This window comes from Gouania willdenowi, chromosome 19, assembly GCF_900634775.1.
Source record: "Gouania willdenowi chromosome 19, fGouWil2.1, whole genome shotgun sequence".
Classification (NCBI taxonomy): domain Eukaryota; kingdom Metazoa; phylum Chordata; class Actinopteri; order Blenniiformes; family Gobiesocidae; genus Gouania; species Gouania willdenowi.
In genome coordinates this window covers 24,160,956-24,180,869 of record NC_041062.1, presented here as the reverse complement: position 1 = coordinate 24,180,869, position 19,914 = coordinate 24,160,956, and the positions used below count along the sequence as shown (strand labels likewise).

At 36.9% G+C, this 19,914-nt stretch overlaps 1 protein-coding gene across 2 annotated transcripts in view; it reads right to left on the bottom strand.

The window, feature by feature from the left end:
- The window catches only part of ca10a (carbonic anhydrase Xa), a 387,959-nt gene that overhangs the window by 206,810 nt on the left and 161,235 nt on the right, over positions 1 to 19,914 (bottom strand). Inside the window, exon 1 of one of the 2 annotated variants that reach the window (XM_028476951.1) lies at positions 3,271 to 3,377. The exons of the other annotated variant lie outside the window; for it this stretch is intronic. Within the exon in view, the coding sequence (XP_028332752.1) occupies position 3,271 (1 nt within the window). The 5' untranslated portion in view covers positions 3,272 to 3,377. Of the gene's footprint in view, positions 1 to 3,270; positions 3,378 to 19,914 lie in introns of those variants that run through there. 2 annotated transcript variants of the gene reach the window in all.

Here is a 19,914-nt window from a genome sequence, read left to right as displayed (position 1 = left end):
CATCATCATCATCATCACTGTAAAGCGTGACAGAGTTAGATGCTGGAGATATAATGAAATAACGTGTTCACAGAGCGTCCTGCTTTAATACAGAGGGATGTTTACAGTGAAACAAAACTATTGGCGTCCATAATACACAGTTTCAAATATAAATAGTTTAAAGTGACCTGAGCTGAGCCTCATTAAAATATGTGTGGGAACAGTTTGTGGTCCATCCTCATCTGCATATGACAGCATGTTTCACTCTATAGTGGATCAAACTGTGACTTTACGTTGGACATAGTATGAAAATAGTTGAATCACTGTGACCAACATGGACAGAAGTCTGCGTCTGTCAGAGTTTTAATTAATTAGCTGTGATCACTCAGCTGCTGCTGTGTGACGCACGAGTCCGTGTGGATTCAAATGTAACTAAGTCTATATTTCTAGTGCAATATAATGTTTCACCTTATGGGGGCGCTGCACTTATTCCAGGGTTAGAAGCGCGTTAGAGGAAAAGGACTTACGCACACCTGAGAATGCACGTAAAGCCAGATTTGAATGGGAACGCCCACATTTCAGGGCTGCTCCACCCACAGTGCGTAACTGGGATGAAGGCGTGTAGTGACTGACTTAAATACAGGAGGAGAATAGCATACAGTCAGAAACAGCACCACTGCTGTGTGGCTTTTTTTACTTATGCACATGGGAGATTAGAGCCGTTAATGAATTATGGTCTTATGTTATTGGTGTAAATGTTTGTAAATATTTTGTATTTGTGGGTTTTTGTGTTCTGAAAGTTTAGTGACTTTTCTGATAAGTGGTTAAATTAGTGGTGATTTTGTGCTGTCCTTGGTGCTGAAACATGGCAGCTGTCACTAAGGCTGCAAATTCAATTTTTTGGGAGTCAGGTGACCAGATCTGATTTTTTAAAAGCAGTGTGAACATTCAAATCTGACCCACATCTGATTTCTTCAAAATAGATTGAGACCACTTTCATATGTGGTCCTGAATCAGATACAGAACGGATCTTTTTCAATGCGACCTCAGTGTGAAAGGACAAGGAGGATTTATTGACCATTTGATACGTTGATGTCATTAGTAACAGCTGAGTGCTGCGCTGCTGCTCCTAGAACCAGAGAGGGACAGAATTGGGACACACTTGAAGCATCCACTGTTGAATCAATCCTTTTTTTACACAATAACATGGATTATCCTTATATTTGATACAGTGATTATGTAAATAGATCCACTGCCTCAAGCACACACTGCTGTGCACCTGTGTGTGTTTGATGTGTGCTACTGATCTGTGCTGTGACATTAACAGTTGTCTGTTAATAAAAGCACTGAAACCAGTGTAAATATGTCATTAGTATGAGGAAAAAATAGCTTTTAATTGTTGGTTTCAGGTCATGCTCTGATATAAATACCTCATGTCTGTCAAACCTGTACGTTTCATTTTCGGGTTTGGGTCAAAGCATGAAGGTTCATATCATAAATGGTCTGTGTTTAAAATTGTCATTGAGCATTAAGACTAGCAGTGAGAGATGGATGCTCCGTAACGGGCGATTATCCGTGCTTCCTTAAAGCGGATTCATCATTCTTTTATTAAACATTTAGGTTAATTGGTTGTTTGTGGTCATGTGATATTATTGGTCCATTTCGTTAGCAAAAGGCTCTTTAAAAAATGGATTTTGTGACATTTTTGTCTCTCTCTTTCTGCTGAAACAACACCCAGTGTTTTCTGGGACCTGATGATTTACAAATTAAGCAGTGCATATACTGTATCAATGAGATGTGACCTAACTACCAGAATATTCCAAATATGAATAAAACAAGCAGTCTGTAATCACCTGGTAAATGAAATGTTTGAAGTAAACTCCAGTAAGTTTTGCAACTGTCTGCTGAAATCCTCCAAGCAGTGTTTTTTATTGCTTCCACAGGATAATAACACAGAGGTGACTCACTGGGACTTTTGCTAGGCAAATTCAAGTGAGAATCTAACAAGAGCAGCAATAATTGAGAGGGGAAAAAAAATGCTAATTCATGATGAATCACCAGGAAAGCAGACAATGCATTGTGAATTTAAAGCTAAACAATCAACGAGTCAGCAATTATGCAAGACTGTGTTTGCTTCCCACACTGCAGGAGCAGAGTAAAAAACTGCATCAGATTAAAGAACAAAATAAAACAAAAGCAATGGCAGTGAATTCTGTGATGTGCTAAATGTTAGCTGTGGCTATGAGGAGAATTACACACGACACTCACGTTACATCATAGTGAGGAAGAAATGCATCAAATCATTTGTTGTGAACCAATTGATGAGGCTGGCACATGGTACTGAAATCTAAAACAAGATATTGTGAAATTAAAACGTTACACAATGTATCAGAGGACGGTCAGATAAAGATCAATCCATCCATTTTATACCTATTGTGTTGAAAAGGACTTACATAGATGAAAATATGTCTAGAGTTCAAGTGAAATAATAAAAACAATACTTTTTGTTTTTTTTTATTTCTTATTTCCAAAAATATTGTATCGTCTCAATATTGCAAGCCCATTATCTTCCACCTTAACTTTATTCGTTTTTCCACAATTAATATAATGTACATAATATATATGTGTAACCTGTGTCTCCCAGTAACGGGTAAACTTACTGTCGACCTTGGCTGTAATACCCAAAATCTATGGTTCTAAAAAAATCCTACACCAAGTTCCTACAGTTCCATAATCACAGGTTCATTAAATTCTAAACTCCAGCAGGTTCAGGAAAAGGGAGATTGATAGTAACATAAAGAAAACATTCTCACTTACATGAACACACAGAGTCGTTACTTAGTTTTTAGAAAAAAGAAAATCTAACATAAATTTATTCAACAATCATGTTGCATCCTGGTGTTGTGTCTTGAATGGTATAAAGCAATGATATATTCATATATCTTTGAGGCACATTTCACTCATATAAAATAACCTAAATAAAAATAATGTTCAACCAAAATTGTTTCAAATCTACAATGAAAATAAATGTATCCCTCACTGGGACCCAAACTCAACAGTTCTTTTCAGACTCTCATCTATATAAAATATTCACAAAATAAACATAATAAAAAAAATAAAAAAATAAAGCATTTGCCTTCAAGTTTCTTCTGCTGGAATGTTCTTGTTAATTTTCAACCGTGAGATATTAATTTTTTGGTTACCTTGGGCCCAAGGACAAAAGAAAAATACCTGAGATCTCAGTAGAAAAAGTATGAAAATAAAATATAACTCCTTTGGTGCGATCCTTACTGGTCCTGGGACCATCACTTCATCCTCGCATCCCTGTCCTGGAGAAGCATTCCTCTGAGCAGCGATGATGATCTTGTGGTGGTGAGAACAGCTTCTCTGTTGTACGTATATTGTCTCTCCTCAGAAAAAAAAACCCTACACACGAAACGAGTGTGTAGAAAATTACTGTTCAGTTTCAATCTTTTTGTTCCATAGTCCATTCGTTAACAAAAAAATAACATGAAATGTGATCAAGTTGAAAACAAAACAAAAAAATAGAAAAAACAACTAAATAATATATTTTCCACATATTCATTTTAAATTAAACACAAGATTTGCATATTTATTTTGACCCTCGATGAACATTGAGTATGTTGCTTTAAGCTTAACTTCTAGGCTCAGTTTAGCTAACAGTGGTGTGAAATAATTCAGCATCAGTTACATCTTCAGTTCACAAGTCATATCCTGACTTTTAACTACATTTATACAAAAATACAAAACAAAACACACAACTATCATTTTAAAAGATACTAACACTAAGTTAAACACTAACTTAAGGTGAAACTCACCTCAGCATCTGTCGATGAAAAAAAAACGTCAGCTCCTCAAACTGCTTGCGTTTAAGTTTTTCTTTAACACTCCCTCTCTGATGAGAAAATAACAATCAACTACTCATCTGTCATTTGAACCAAACACAAAAACACTTCTTTAATCACAGACCTGTCCGTGGCTCTTTGTGTAGGAGCAGCTCAGAGAGGCACAAAGCTTCCTGCGTGTCTGTAGCATGTGGCTAGCAGCTAACCTGTGAGTGAAACGTGTGTGCGGTGCGTTCAAAGACAATCCGAAATCAGAGTACCGGAATTACCTGGGTTACATATGTATAAAATATATATAAAATATTTTAAGTGTCAATATATATTAATTCATTTGTTCTTTTAAGAATTTAAGTGATTTCTATGGTGCTCGAGTCATGTGACTTAATTCTTAGTTCATATATGGAAATGCAGCAAAAATCATCATGAAATTAAAACATTAAACGATGCATCAACGCACATTTGTGTAGTCAATATTATCTATTATGTTATTCATCATCTTTGCATTATTACCTCTGCCAAACGCACAAAGCGCAGAGCGATAAGTTTATTTCTAACCCTTCGTTTGTTCGTCTGTCAATTAGCGAGAGAACTGGAAAAGTTATGAACAGATTTAGATGAAATTTTCAGGGAAATTGATAATTGGGACAAGGAACAGGTGATTATATTTTGGTGATGTTGTGGCAACCAAAAGAAAATATATAGATATATACTGTATATATCCCATTAATTTTCCCATCCACACTGTGGAACTTCTTGTGTATGATGTCATAGGTTTTCAGAACATGCCTTGCTGATGATGTCATCAGTGTTCCGATTAGAAAAAAGAAGAACAAAAATATAACTGGCTCTTACGGAGGATGATCTCAAACTATATTATCATTGTTTTTTCAAATGCTAAAGGTATGTTCTGATTATCAATGAATCTAAATAGTGTAAATAAAATCACTGTAGGACGACATAGGGTGGAAATCATAACATGGGTGGAAATGAGCTGCTCTCTGAGTGCTTTTCTATTTTTATACGTTAAACACATTGTGGTTGGTGTGAATATGGAGACGGTCTAAAAATGTCATTTCATTTGATCTTTTGCCGCCCATGGCAACAATCTCAAACTCTGCCTATGAGTTTACATCTATCATCAGGGAAGGAAGCAGAGTAGTGCTTAGGATTCAGAATCCTTCATGAAAATGACATGAAATCCATGTTTGGAGTGTGACCCTGCCCCCTTTACATCATAAATATACATAATTATTGGCTGTTGAGAGATTTCTGAAAGCAGGAGGATCATTCTCAGCTGACGGGATGAAAACAGCACTATCAATACACACACACACACACACACACACACACACACACACACACACACACACACACACACACACACACACACACGCACACACACACACGCACACACACAAACAATGATGCTACTATATTTCACCTGCCACTCTGATTTCTTATTGTCCAGCGGTAAAAGTGGACATAGATTTATGACGCAGCCTTTCATGAAACGCTTTGAGATGATGGAGCCTCTGTTTGTCACTGACCTTATTTTATCTTCAGTAATAAGACCCACTTCAGCTGTAAACTACACTACTTTAACACAATCCTTACCTGAGGATGTAAAGATAATTCTTTATCACAGTGTTTCTCAAACGGGGGTACGTGTACCACTAGGGGTACATGATGGCACTACAGTGGGTACTAGAGCGAGAGGAATAAAGTGTCAGTCTAGGTCCCACCTCATGCATGAGATAAAGACTATAGAAACTATAGAAATACATCTATTCAGGAGCCACTAATTCATGGTTATTCAACCTTGGGTTAGGAACCCTATGTGGGGTCACCTGAAATTTATGAAAAGTAAAATATATATATATATTTTTTTTTTTTTTTTTTTTTTAATTAATAATCAATTTGTTCAATTAAAACCACACACAATCTAAAACAACTGTATTTCTATATTTTATATAAATGTAGTTCAACTCGAATTCAGTACAAAAAATAAATATCTGAGCTCAAAAATGATCATAAAGTAATTCTCGAAAAAAAAAAAAAAATGCCCCAAATTTTTTATATCAAAATGGGGTCACGATCCCAGAAAATATTGGGAACCACTGCACTAAATATTTTTTCTTTCCATGTATTTACAAAATGAGATTAACGTTTGTTATTCCATCACCGTGCTCTATAAATATTTGTTCTAAAATCGGACAAAGGGGGTACTGAGATTCAAAAATAAGATTAAACCACTGCTTTATCAGATGAAGAGAGAACCTGTTTTGTTATTTTATTCTGTAAATAAATAAAAAGTGAAGCGATATCACTGGGAATACTGGGAACAAACCAGAACATAAATAGTGATAAAACAATCACTGTCCTTGTCTGGGGAAGAAACAAGAAGCACTTCTATGGATCCGTCTACAGCAGGGGTCCCCAAATTATGTTCATTGAAGGGCTAAAAAATAATCTGTGCCATTAACAAAACTGTGCAAAATAAACACTTAGTTTTGAAAGTGAAGAAGACTTTTCTCTATTATGTTTCATGGCATAAAATCATGAAACATCTAAATGTCTTCAAAGACATTTAGTGCAATATAAATTCAATAAAATGGGACACAACAAACCCCGCCTTTACCATCAAAACACGAGGTTTTCATTGCCTTGAAACAATCATTTAAAAAATGTTTTAAAATAAAAACATTTTTAAATATGGGCAGCGGGCCAAAACCAATCGTAAATTGGACGGCCCTGGTCTATGGGATTTCACATCCCACAATGCAATGCACCAAACTTGACCGCCAATGACAATAATTGAGTGTTTACAGAAGAGATCAATACAAGCTTTAGGGCAGCAATTTTAACTTTATTGATCAATGAGCCCAACACTATCTATCTAAAAAGCAAGGAACGTCTGTGTGCCTGTGTGTGTGTGTGTGTGTGTGTGTGTGTGTGTGTGTGTGTGTGTGTGTGTGTGTGTGTGTGTGTGTGTGTGTGTGTGTGTGTGTGTGTGTTGGTGTGTGTGTGTGCGTGTGTGTGTGGAGCAAATATCTCCCCGACGCGGTGCGAGTTGGACCTGAAACTTGGTCAACAGGTTCCAAATACCCAGAGTGTGTGTATCTGTTATTTTGGAGTCATTTGGTCATTTCAAAATGTTTATTTTAATTTTATTTCACTTCCGAAATAAAACCTTTTCAGCTTTTGACCTCAGGGTGTGAGGGGGCGCTAGCGCACCATCTATATCTATTTCACTGCACAGCTCCTCACCCGAGCAGGAGTCACGTGTGCGGCCAGAGCCAATCGCTGCGCACACAGCAAAGCAGCTGTAAACACACGAGCGATAGAGAAGAAGCTAGTTTAGACCGAGACACGGAGCTCTCTGAATAGATCATTTGAAACCTTCAGCCACTGGTGAGTCTTTTACAGACACGTTTCCCAACCCGTTCAATTCTCCATCTGGAAAACTGCAGATTCTCTGTGGTGCCGTGCATGGAAACTAAGCTCTGACCACTCGGTTATTTTTGTTTTTTAAAAAAAGACAGCCAAACTGTACATAATACTTTAATTTACTTACTCACTCACGTAGTTTGGAGCTTTACGTTTTGTTTTGCGCCGTTTTGGTTATTTTTCTGATTGGTGCTACAATCTATGGAGTTTGGTTATCAGTGTCTCAAACATTTCACGGAGAACACAACACACACACACACACCACACACACACACACAACACTCACACACACACACACACACACACACACACACGAGTATTTATATATTTATTTATAAAAAAAAAAAAAATATACTACATGAGTAAAATAAAACACAAAAAATGCACAAAAAAAACTTCTAAAAATAAAAAAATACATGACTCCAAAAAATATACATTACAGAAAAAAACATCAAAAATATGAAAATGACTCAAATAAAAATATACTAAATGAGTAAAATAAAACAAAAAACTAAACAATATTTATGCAAAAAGACACATAATGACTCCAAAAAACATACATTACAAAAAATATAAAAGTGAGTAAAAAAACAAAACAACAAACACATTTATCATGTTCATGTCTCATAGAATGAAACCAGGGAAATCACACACACTATTTACTTTACACCCCACAAATAAAGCCCTTTATAACACAGAGTACAGAGTATGTACACCTCTTTACACCTCTACATCCATCCTTCAAATACATACTCATTAACTCTACTTCAGCTCCCACATGAATGCATACTTCCGACGGGTACTAGTATTACAAATGTAAAACACTATAAACTCAATGAGTATATACTGTCTACTATATACTATAAGTCAAGTCAATCTCTATGTTGTGTTGCTCCTGACTTTAAAGAACTTCACTCAGAGAATCAAACTTTTAATCACGTGATCAGAAATCAGCCCGATCACATGGTTTCAGTCACATGGTTTCAGACTCAATCAGAATCGGACGTAATCTCCCGATCAGGACTCGGATATATATGTATATTTATTATGATTATAGGGGTGGGCGGTATACCGGTTCATACCAAATACCGGTAGATAATTTCTTTTTAATAAAAATTTTAAATATACCGTACCGGTATATTGATAAGACAACGTTTGGAACACTACGCTGAACCACGTCAGACTGGAGTCTTTTCAATGTTGCACAGGGCGACCGTGGCTCAGGTGGTAGTGGGTCGTCTTCTGATCGAGAGGTTGGGGGTTCGATCCCAGTACCTGACTATGTGTCGAAGTGTCCTTGGGCAAGACACTGAACCCTAAGTTGCTCCCAGTGGTCGACTAGCACCTTGCATGGCAGTCCTGTCCCACTGGTGTGTGAATGTGAGAGTGATTGGGTGAATGAGCTGATATGTAAAGCGCTTTGAGACTGTTTCAGTGGTGATAAAACGCTATATAAAATCAAGTCCATTTACCATTTACCATTTACTGTGAAGGTAAACAGTAGTGCTCTGGTTACCATGGTTACGGTGTAAATGGATCAGAAAGCTCTGAAGCTGCAGAACTAGTAGAACATGATGACCCAGAAGAAGGCGTGTCAAAAAGAGGAGGAGCCATGTCTGTTGTTTGGTCAGCAGAGCTGAGGTGGAGAGTTAGACACAAGTTCTCAGACGTTTGTGAATAAAAGAGTTCAATATCAGGGAAATCACTACAACATTTGTTCTGTTTGGAAGAGACCAAACGTATCGTTAGCCTCTCTGCTAACTAGCCTGATGCTAGTGTGTGTGTGCACTGTGCACAGATGTTTGAGGGCGTGTATGTTTGTGTGTTAGAATAGACCATCCTCAGTCAATCTACTGCAGTATTTCTTACATGAAGCGCCTACAACAGGACGTGCAGGCGTGTTCTTCAGTGATTCTCAACTGGTGGGTCGCAGACAGCTGGTCAAAAATAAATACATACTTAATGTCTCATGTTGGACTTGTCTTTTATTTTGACAGGCATGCTGTGAAATGCATGTTGAACAGGAAATTATATAGATTTATGTTTTAAAAAAGATTATATGAGTGTTTTTAAAACAGCTATCTTTGTAAAACTAAATTTGGTTGGTTGAATTGTGGGTCCCAGGATGAGACCAGATGAGAACCCCTGATTTAAATCAGCCTCTATCTCCAGACCTCACACACTTTATTTAATAAACAGCTACTACTGTACATGCTTTAAACCTACAATACCAGCAAAATTAAGCTGTCAGGCTTTTCATCAAGAAAAACATACATTTGAATCTATGAAACTAAATGAGGAGAGTAAACATTAAGAATGCAGGTTCTAAAAACACATTACTGGCCTTACTTTACAGCACTTTTATTTTCTTAATTGTTAACATGCTGGTTGGGTATTTTAAGGTGAGGCACTGTTCATTTTTATATTACACATTTTTGTTATATATATATATATATATATATATATATATACATATAATATTGCACTAAAGTTTACAGTTAATTTCCTTTTAATTAATTGCTTGATTGATCAGCTACATCACAGAAGTGTTCTGTTTAGGGTTGAATGTTAAAATAAGGTGAATAAAATAAATAATGGCAGTTTGGCAGAACACGATAAGTATGATTAGGATGATGAGCGTTCCCAATGAAGTATACTTCCAAGTTTTCCAAGATGCATTTGGAACCTACTACGTTAAAATTCTGAATCACACTCAGTCTAAATATCTCTGTTGATTCTCCACCTTTACTTTGAAAGTACTGGAAACCTTTGAAGTGAGAAAGTGATCAAGTCGAATATCAACATGTGCTCATTTGATTCATAAAACTCACGTAGACACATTTGGGAAAACTAGTTAATTTCAAAACAAGAGGGCTATTTACAAAAGTGTTAAAAAACAAAAAACAAACTAGTGAAAGACAATAGGAGATGCTTTTATTTTGAGAAGGGGATGTTGGATTTTTAGCTTGAAGTTGATCCCAGGACCATTTTACATTCAGCTCTCAATGCATCATGGTACGGTTGAGTATGACTAAGTATGCCACCGTGCATACCTAAACAATTGTCCCCATATAGTTAATACATCCTGGTATTGTTCTCACGTACTCTATTTCATAATGTAAACATACAACATACTTTTAGTATGAGAGTAGTACGTTAGTATGAGTAGTACGTTAGTATGAGTAGTACATTAGTATGAGTATAAATTAGTATGAGTGTACGTTAGTATGAGTAGTACGTTAGTATGAGTAGTAGCGTTAATATGAGTAGTCCATTAGTATGAGTAATAAACTTCGTCTGCGTCGTACGTTAGTCTGCGTCAGTACATTCGTATGCGTAGTCCGTTCGTCTGCGTACATCCCTTCGTAGAGTAGTCCGTTAGTCTGAGTAGTCTGTTCGTATGAGTAGTACGTTAGTATGAGTAGTGTTAGTATGAGTAGTACGTTAGTATGAGTAGTACATTAGTATGAGTAGTACATTAGTATGAGTAGTACGTTGGTATGAGTAGTACGTTGGTATGAGTAGTACGTTAGTATGAGTAGTTACGTTAGTATGAGTAGTAACGTTAGTATGAGTAGTACGTTAGATGAGTCATTAGTATGAGTAGTACGTTAGTATAGTACATTCGTATGCGTAAGTACATTAGTATGAGTCGTACATTAGTATAAGTAGTACGTTGTATGAGTACGTTAGTATAAGTAGTACGTTAGTATGAGTATACGTTTAGTATAAGTAGTACGTTAGTATGAGTAGTACGTTAGTATAAGTAGTACGTTAGTATGAGTAGTACGTTAGTATAAGTAGTACGTTAGTATGAGTAGTATGTTAGTATAAGTAGTACGTTAGTATGAGTAGTACGTTAGTATGAGTAGTATGTTAGTATGAGTAATACGTTAGTATAAGTAGTACGTTAGTATGAGTAGTACGTTAGTATAAGTAGTACGTTAGTATGAGTAGTACGTTAGTATAAGTAGTACGTTAGTATGAGTAGTATGTTAGTATAAGTAGTACGTTAGTATGAGTAGTACGTTAGTATGAGTAGTACGTTAGTATGAGTAGTACGTTAGTATAAGTAGTACGTTAGTATGAGTAGTACGTTAGTATAAGTAGTACGTTAGTATGAGTAGTACGTTAGTATGAGTAGTATGTTAGTATAAGTAGTACGTTAGTATAAGTAGTACGTTAGTATAAGTAGTACGTTAGTATGAGTAGTACGTTAGTATAAGTAGTACGTTAGTATGAGTAGTACGTTAGTATGAGTAGTATGTTAGTATAAGTAGTACGTTAGTATGAGTAGTACGTTAGTATGAGTAGTACGTTAGTATAAGTAGTATGTTGGTATGACCTAAAATTTTGAACAATTTCAGAAACATGTTTTCGTTTATTTGTGAGTTCATTTTGTCGCACTGCTTTTGTATATTTTTATATTAATCCTTTGAGTTTTTGAGGACAATTTGTATATTTGTTTTGTGTATTTTTGTATTGATGCGTGTTTACTTCGGGTGCTGTGTTTAATTAGATGGATATCTGATATAGATTAGTAATTTATCGAGCAGCATCCACACATTTAATCCAGCTCTATTTTACTCATTTAATAAACCTTTGACTCAGCATTAGAATGGCTCTGAATACTGTATCTAATAAAATGGCTCACTTTCTCTCTGTGCAGCTGCTGAGGTGAAGTTTGGCCAAGGCGTGGGACGACATGTTTCCATGCACACTAATTGTGTGGGTCTGAGGTCTGAGAGGTGTGCTAGTTCCTCTCCTGGGGCTTATTATGGTTCCTGGTTTGACTAAAGGTGAGATCCAGGTCTGAGGAGGAGTTAGCTGGACAATTAGCTCCTAATGGAATTGCTCCCACAGATGAATATAAAATGTAGAATACACACACACACACACACACACACACACACACACACACACACACACACACACACACACACACACACACACACACACACACACACACACACACAAAGACCCACAGGCATCATCTCAACCACAGAAGGAGTTCCTCTTAAAAATGCAGACGATGGGCGAAAGAGAGACAGAGAGAGAGAGAGAGAGAGAGAGAGGGGAAGAGGACGAGTGGGAAGATGATAAATTCTGACATAAGCAGGTTTGGTTTGAAACTATAGGTTTCAGAAATTTGAAACAGCAATAAAAGGATTTTTACACATTTTGTAAAAAGTCAGCTACAAACGGGCCAGTTGGATTTTTGCCCCTATATTACGTCATAAGGTGGAAACTCCTCCTCCTGACAATCCTGGCTCCTCCTACCCTATAAGAATGTGAGCTCCTCCCTCTCGAACTACCTCACAGCTGAAACAAACACTGCGTTTAATATAGAATATACATTATTCTTTCTTTTCATATGTAAAGCTACATTAGGGTTCTCACCAGCACTGTTGAGCGTAGGGGGCCCCAACGTTGACATGGTGCCTCCTACTTTCAGTTTTCAGCAACATGGAGGGAATTTCTGTTATTTTTTCCTTTTTCAATCAATACTATTGTAATAATTGTTGCACACTTGGACACAAAAGGGACTCCCAGATGTGCACAGGTTGTTCTAACCCTCTTTTTAATCTGAACAACCCAGAAACACACACATCATCCACACCATCTATTTACTACAGGCGATCTGCTCGGATGCCCCCGTTTTCATCTGAGGACCCCTGCAGTCACTTAGCTGCCCCCAATGCTGCCTGTGTGCACCGTCCAATATATACAGTGCTTTAACCAGACGTAGCACACATGAAGCTGCTCCTCATGTTTATTACTCGCAGCGGATCATTCTACGTGCATGAGCACGGATGTGAACACCGTGGAGTTGAAACGTGTTCGGGTTTAAAGAGACATCGGCTTCATTCTGTTCTCTCAGTCTGGAAACTCTTTTTTTGTGTGTGTGTGTGTGTGTGCAAGTGCGTCCTCCACATAATAATCCAGTATGTAGATAATTCAGTATATAGATAATTCAGTATATAGATAATTCAGTATGTAGATAATTCAGTATGTAGATAATTCAGTATATAGATAATCCAGTATGTAGATAATCCAGTATATAGATAATCCAGTATATAGATAATCCAGTATATAGATAATCCAGTATATAGATAATCCAGTATGTACATAATTCAGTATATAGATAATTCAGTATGTAGATAATTCAGTATATAGATAATCCAGTATGTAGATAATTCAGTATATAGATAATTCAGTATGTAGATAATTCAGTATGTAGATAATTCAGTATGTAGATAATCCAAAGTGCACTGTGAGCGCTCACAATCAGTTCCATTTTTAGTTGCCGTTATATCGCCTCATATCTCCTTTGAAATGATCCGACATGTTCATGACACAATGCAACACAACAGTTGGACAAAACAAATGATTATCACCTTAAATGGACTATTCCTGTGGTTAGGAGTGATGGGGGGGAGAATAAAGTGATGTAGCAGTTTAACACTCCGGTGAGTGTTTGTCTCAGCTGACTGACTCCACTGGTGCTGCTTTGATAAACACACACCGTGCAGCAGCGTTTGTCTGACTTACAATCACAATAGCCTCTTAAATATCCATGTGTTTTCCTGTAATGTGCAGTTTTTGGCTGAAAACAATAACGAGAGTGTGTGGATAGCAAAAGAAAATTGCTGTGGTGATCAGCTGCGTCTATAGACACGCCCACTCATGCATATGCATTAAGCCCCCAAAACAGCCTGTTTTTAGAAGCGTCATGAAAGAGAGTTTTCAGAGGCTACAACTATGGAAAACAGACGAGTTCTGAAAATAAACCTCGTTCTTAGAACAAATGGAGATAAATGTGAAAAATTTAAGAACCAGATTAATCCTTGTGAACAAGTTTTGTGAAATGTTGTCACACATTTAATTCAGTGGTTTAATTTAAATGATTAACATAAGTTAAGGTATCAGAGTAGAGTGGAAATCATAAATAGTTGGAATACTAAGAGCGTGAGCATTGATTCATGGTTCTTTGATCTATAAATTAAATCTTGTGAAGCTGCAGAAGCTTCTTATAAAGAAGAAAAGAAGAAGTCCTACAGATGCTGAGGATCTCTCATCTTCCCACTGAGCCTTTCATCACCGCGGCAACACAGGCTTCATTACCACAATTCATCAATAGCCTCTCTTTGTATCAGCTGTAGCATTAGCGCTAATGGGGCTAACACTAGCGCCGCTGTCGATTAACAGAACAAATTGTGAATCACCAGGCGACTGTTACAGGCTGGAGGAAACATGGACGTCTTTTGAGGAACACGAGTATTGAGCGACGCTGAGTGAGCGCAGCAGCTGTTAGCATCTGAGGATGAGGATGAAGGACAGAGAGAGGAAGGAAGGAAAGCAGCTGTTAGTGGTAGCATCGCAAAGCTATAGGACGGGGGTTTTTTTTTTAGGCTGGGCTATTGGACTCAAAATGTTCTCTTTGTTGTTGTTGTTGTTGTTGTTGTTGTTGTTGTTGTTGTTGTGTACACTAGTTAAAATCACTACTCCTCTGTTATTCATGAACAGATCAGGCTGAAATTTGGACGCTCTGAGCCTGATTTACGATTTGGGGCCCCAAAAGAAAAAAAAAAAAGAAAGTCGATTTGTCATTCATAGGCGAGTCAAATCTTACAACGGTTGGTGGTACCGAATCATTGGCACATACCTATATATAGATGGATGGTCCGGTATCGACTCTGTATCCCTGCGACACCGACACCAAAATCCGACATCCATGTTGCACGTCCAGTGCCAGTGTTTTTTTACTCGGTGGAACCGAGTCATTTGACTGAATTCTCGGGAAAGTGGTACGTGCTATTTGGCGCAGAGACGTTCCGCGGGCCCGGCCGTAGTTCAAAATGCATTAAAATAGGACTACTTTACAGTTTTGAAATCATGTAATTGATGATGACGTCACACGTACCCACTGCTTGTAAACATCCCATTGTTTTCTATTGGAGTGAAACATTCAGCCTGATTTTTAGATCATTTAGAAGCTTTTTAGATGATTTAGCAGCTCTTTCAGTCAAAATGACAATTTATGCTGCTTTTTGTTGCTCTAAACCAGTGGTTCCCCAACTTTTTTGGCTCCAGTCCCCCCTTTGTCTTATTTCTGAATCAAGTCCCTACAACAGACTACAACATTGTTCTTTGAAAAACTATTTAAAAACAACTAAAGAGTATAATAATGGTATAATAAAGGTTCACAACCTTTTTTCAATCATAACATCATTTTGATTTCAAGACATTTTTTTTCCTAGAAATCGTTTTTGATCATGTTTGAGCTCAAACTTTTATTGCATTTTTTTTTTTTTTTACTGCATTTTATTTGAACTAGTTTTATATTTCATAAAGTTAATTTATATAAATACATTTTCTTTTAAATTTTGTGTTGTTTTAATTAAAAAAAAAGAAAAGAATAGTAATTAACAAAAAAATTTAAATTCTCTATACATTTTTAAAAATTTTCAGGCGACCCCATTTAAACTCCAAGTGGCCAAACATGGGGTCCCGACTCCAAAGTTGAAAAACACAAATGTACTGGCTCCTGAATAGATTTATTTCAATACTTTTGATCATTTCCAGTCATCTCACGTCTGGTGTGGAACCAAGACTGAAACTTTATTTGTTAATTGTCCTCTCTTTCTCAAACACCCCTGTAGTGCCAGTGCGTACCCCTAGGGGTACACATACCCCCTTTTGAGAAACATTGCCCTAAAAAACCAGAAAAGTTAAAGATGTCAATGTAAAGCTTTGTTTTTTTAACAAATGAGGATAAAAACAGTGAAAAAACTCCATGACGACAGGGGGTGACAGTTCCAACTCTGAAGTTTGGTAGTAGACAATGAAGCAGAGATGAAGAGCTCTCGTAAAAGACCTTTTCTCTCCTAAATTTCTAAATATGGTGCATAATAATGTGTTTTGTTAGACATAGATCTTATAATACGTACATTTTAAAGAAGGTCGAAATTGTAATAACACTGGACGATCCCTTTAACAAAAAAAAAGGTGCACTTCTTTTTAAAAGTTGTCTCAAATGGACTTGGTAAAAAAATGGACTTGGGGCGGTGTGTAGCTCAGTGGGTAGAGCGCCCGCCCCATGTACGGAGGCCGTAGCTCCTCACCTGCAGCGGGTCCAGGTTCGATTCCCGGCCTGGGACCCTTTCCTGCGTGTCATTCCCTGCTCTCTCTAACCCCCTTCCTGTCTAGCAACTGTCATATAAAGGCCACTAGAGCCACAAAAAAAAAAAAAAAAAAAAAATGGACTTGATTTTATATAGCGCTTTATCACCACTGAAACAGTCTCAAAGCGCTTTACATATCAGCTCATTCACCCAATTACTCTCACATTCACACACCAGTGGGACAGGACTGCCATGCAAGGCACTAGTCGACCACTGGGAGCAACTTAGGGTTCAGTGTCTTGCCCAAGGACACTTCGACACATAGTCAGGTACTGGGATCGAACCCCCAACCTCTCGATCAGAAGACGACCCACTACCACCTGAGCCATGGTCGCCCCTCAAATAAAACAATACTATATAAAGTATAGGTATATAAAATATCATCAATTATAATCAAACATTCACATTGGTTTCTTGACATGTTCGCTACTTTCTTTGGGACTTAATAAAAACTCCAAACTTCAAAAAACTGCTTATACGTTTCTTTGTGTTTCCACAAACGCTCCTGTAGCAGTTTTAATAAAACCCAGAGGAACGACTGCAGTCAGGTGAAATGGTATTTTTTCAGCTCAGCAAAGTCATAGCTTGCAGACACACCAGTGCTAATTACAGAACGTGGACAAGCTCCACTTCAAATGTTGGACTAACTTTGTCATCGTGCTGTATTTGATAAAACAATGACATGATTCTTGACATTTGTCTGGTAAATCTGACTAGTCGCACGGGCAACTGGGGGCGCAGGAGCCACAGGAGGCCTATTTTTTTTTACCTATTTTTGTGTGGCCCCCAAAGTAAACAAACAAAATGAATCCAAAGCTATACAAAATGACAACAACAAATCTATCTATCTACAAAGCAAGGAACCTGTGTGTGTGTGTGTTCCTTAAATATCTCTATGAATCAGGCTCAGACTGACCTGAGACTTTCAACATGGCTGCTGCTTGGTTCAAGGGTGTGCAACATTGGTTTTGTTTGGACGGTAATGAAACCGTTAATTTATTGTTTCATAAAATCGTCTTAAATGCAGCTTTGCTGAACAGCTCAAAATGGGGTCGTCTTAAGTGTCTAGTAATAACAAAATTGAAAAAAAAAAAAAAAAAAAAATTACATTTTTTGTAAAAGTTTTTATTTTTTTGGTTGTAAAAACTGAGCTAAACATTGTAGTTATTTTGTTTTACTGATTGAAAACCACAACAGAAACACAGAAAAACCAGATAAGCGGCTTTGTTCTGTTTGTTTGTTTTTTTGTATTACTTTGTGTGATGTTTTGATATTTACGGATAAATTAGAGCAAGAACTGAAGTCCACTACACCTGGTTTCCTTCCCTAATAGAACTGTTTAGGATTTATTTCATCAGTTTTCTGGTCCTGCTCATGTTTTCATTCAATCCGTGGATGTTTTAGCTTGTAAAAAGCCAGCAGGGACCGGACCCCAGGCCAGAAGGACCTGGAACTGAAGCAGCACCGGGAACAGCCCGCCCAAGGACAACAACCACACCCCCGGCCACCCTGGGCAACGAGGGGACGCTGCATGCCGCACCCCCCAGATGTTAGAACTTCTACCATTTGACACTTTTACAAAAACAATTACAGCTTTTTTGAGGGCAGTAAAAATGTTTATTTTGCACATTATAAATACCACTAGCCGCTAACGCAGCTGTCAACAAACACAGATCACAAGAAACAATGAGCACCAGTAGATTCATTACACCACCTCTGGTTCCACATATCATGAGCATGTTTTACGTAACATACATTTTTTGGTTTTGATTTATTTATATATTAATAATGTTTCAATTCACCAGTAAAGTGACTTAAGTCCGCCCAGTCAGCAGTTTATCTGGATACTAACACCGTAACACTGTTCAGTAAAGTTGGCATATAATAACTCTAATGAAACGTCATCGACACAAATGACACCTCTGCCATCAGTGTAACGCAGCGGAATAAAAGTTTGTCTGTGGGTCGTTCTGCGTCACGAGATTAAAACTAGTTTCTTTATGCTTTTATCTCCAGCAGACTGGACTATTGTAATGGTCTTCATCAAACAGCTACAGCTGGTTCAGAACGCTGCAGCTCAGGTCTGAACCAGAACAAAGAGGTCAGAGCACATTACTCCAGTTTTAAAGTCTTTACACTGGCTCCCAGTCAGCCTCAGAGGAGACTGTAAAGTTCTGCTGCTAGTTATAAATGTGTGAATGGGTTTGGTCCAGAATACAAGTCTTAAATGTTACTGTCTACTTCAGTTTTTTATTTTATTTTACTTAATTTTTACGAGGTACTTTATAACTCTTACTCAAGTATTACTTTTTATATACTTGTACTTTAACTTGAGTAATTACGTTATGCAGTAACAGTACTTTTACTTGTTGTTTATTACACATGTAGATACAGTTTTTCAGTCCAGAAACTTTCATTTTTTCCGTTTATTGCATTACTTTAATGGACATAAAATAACTTAATTATGTATTATTCTCCTCGTCTCCATTGACTCTAGTTTCCTAATTTCCTGATTGGAGTAATTATTGGATTAACTGTAATATTAATGGTTAGTGTGGTTCTTTTCAAAGATCTGCCTCTTCACATTTTCCCCAAGGAATCTGATTTCAGAGCGACTAATGACACGTCATGGACGGATTTAAAGGTGAACGCTACAATTTTATTATCTTTATCATGTATATTTATTAATATCCATCCAGAGTTCTTTAGGGAATGGTTGATAATGGTTGGTCAGTTATAATTGTAATTGTGTACTTGATAATTAATTAAAATTATGGTATATTTATAATAGGAACTGACATTTTAAACACACATTTCCTTTGTATTTGTACTTGCATTGTAATTGAGTTCAGATAATTGATCTTGTAATTGTAACTACCGTGAAAATTCACTAAGAACTGTTAATTAGAAAGTGAACAAATATTAAAATAAGTTTTCCTACTACCAGTCACACTCATACAGGTGGTAAAGGGTTAGAAGAGTTAGGATATAATTTATTTAAATACAAACGATACAAAAATATCAACACTGTGAATGTAACTCATGTTTTGTTCAAATAGTTTATAGCAACTTTTGGGCTTAGTTGGGCTTTTACATAAGATATTATAATAAATGCACTAAAATATAAATGTAAAGATGTCAAAATGACATCGTACACACAAAAAACCTCAATCATCACAACGCCATATAAATAAAACTTAGTAAAATTGTAATTGAACTTTAAGGTTTGACAACGTACTTGTAATTAACTTTCAGGGGAAAAATAATAACTATAATTTATTTGTAATTGGGGAACATGCCGGTTTTCGCAATCATAATTAATTTGTAATTAAACATGGATAATTGAAGACTTAATTGTAATTGAAAAATGGAATTGACCCCATCGTGTCCTGTCTGATGAATGCTGCACGTTGCTGCAGGTCCAGCACTGAGCTCTT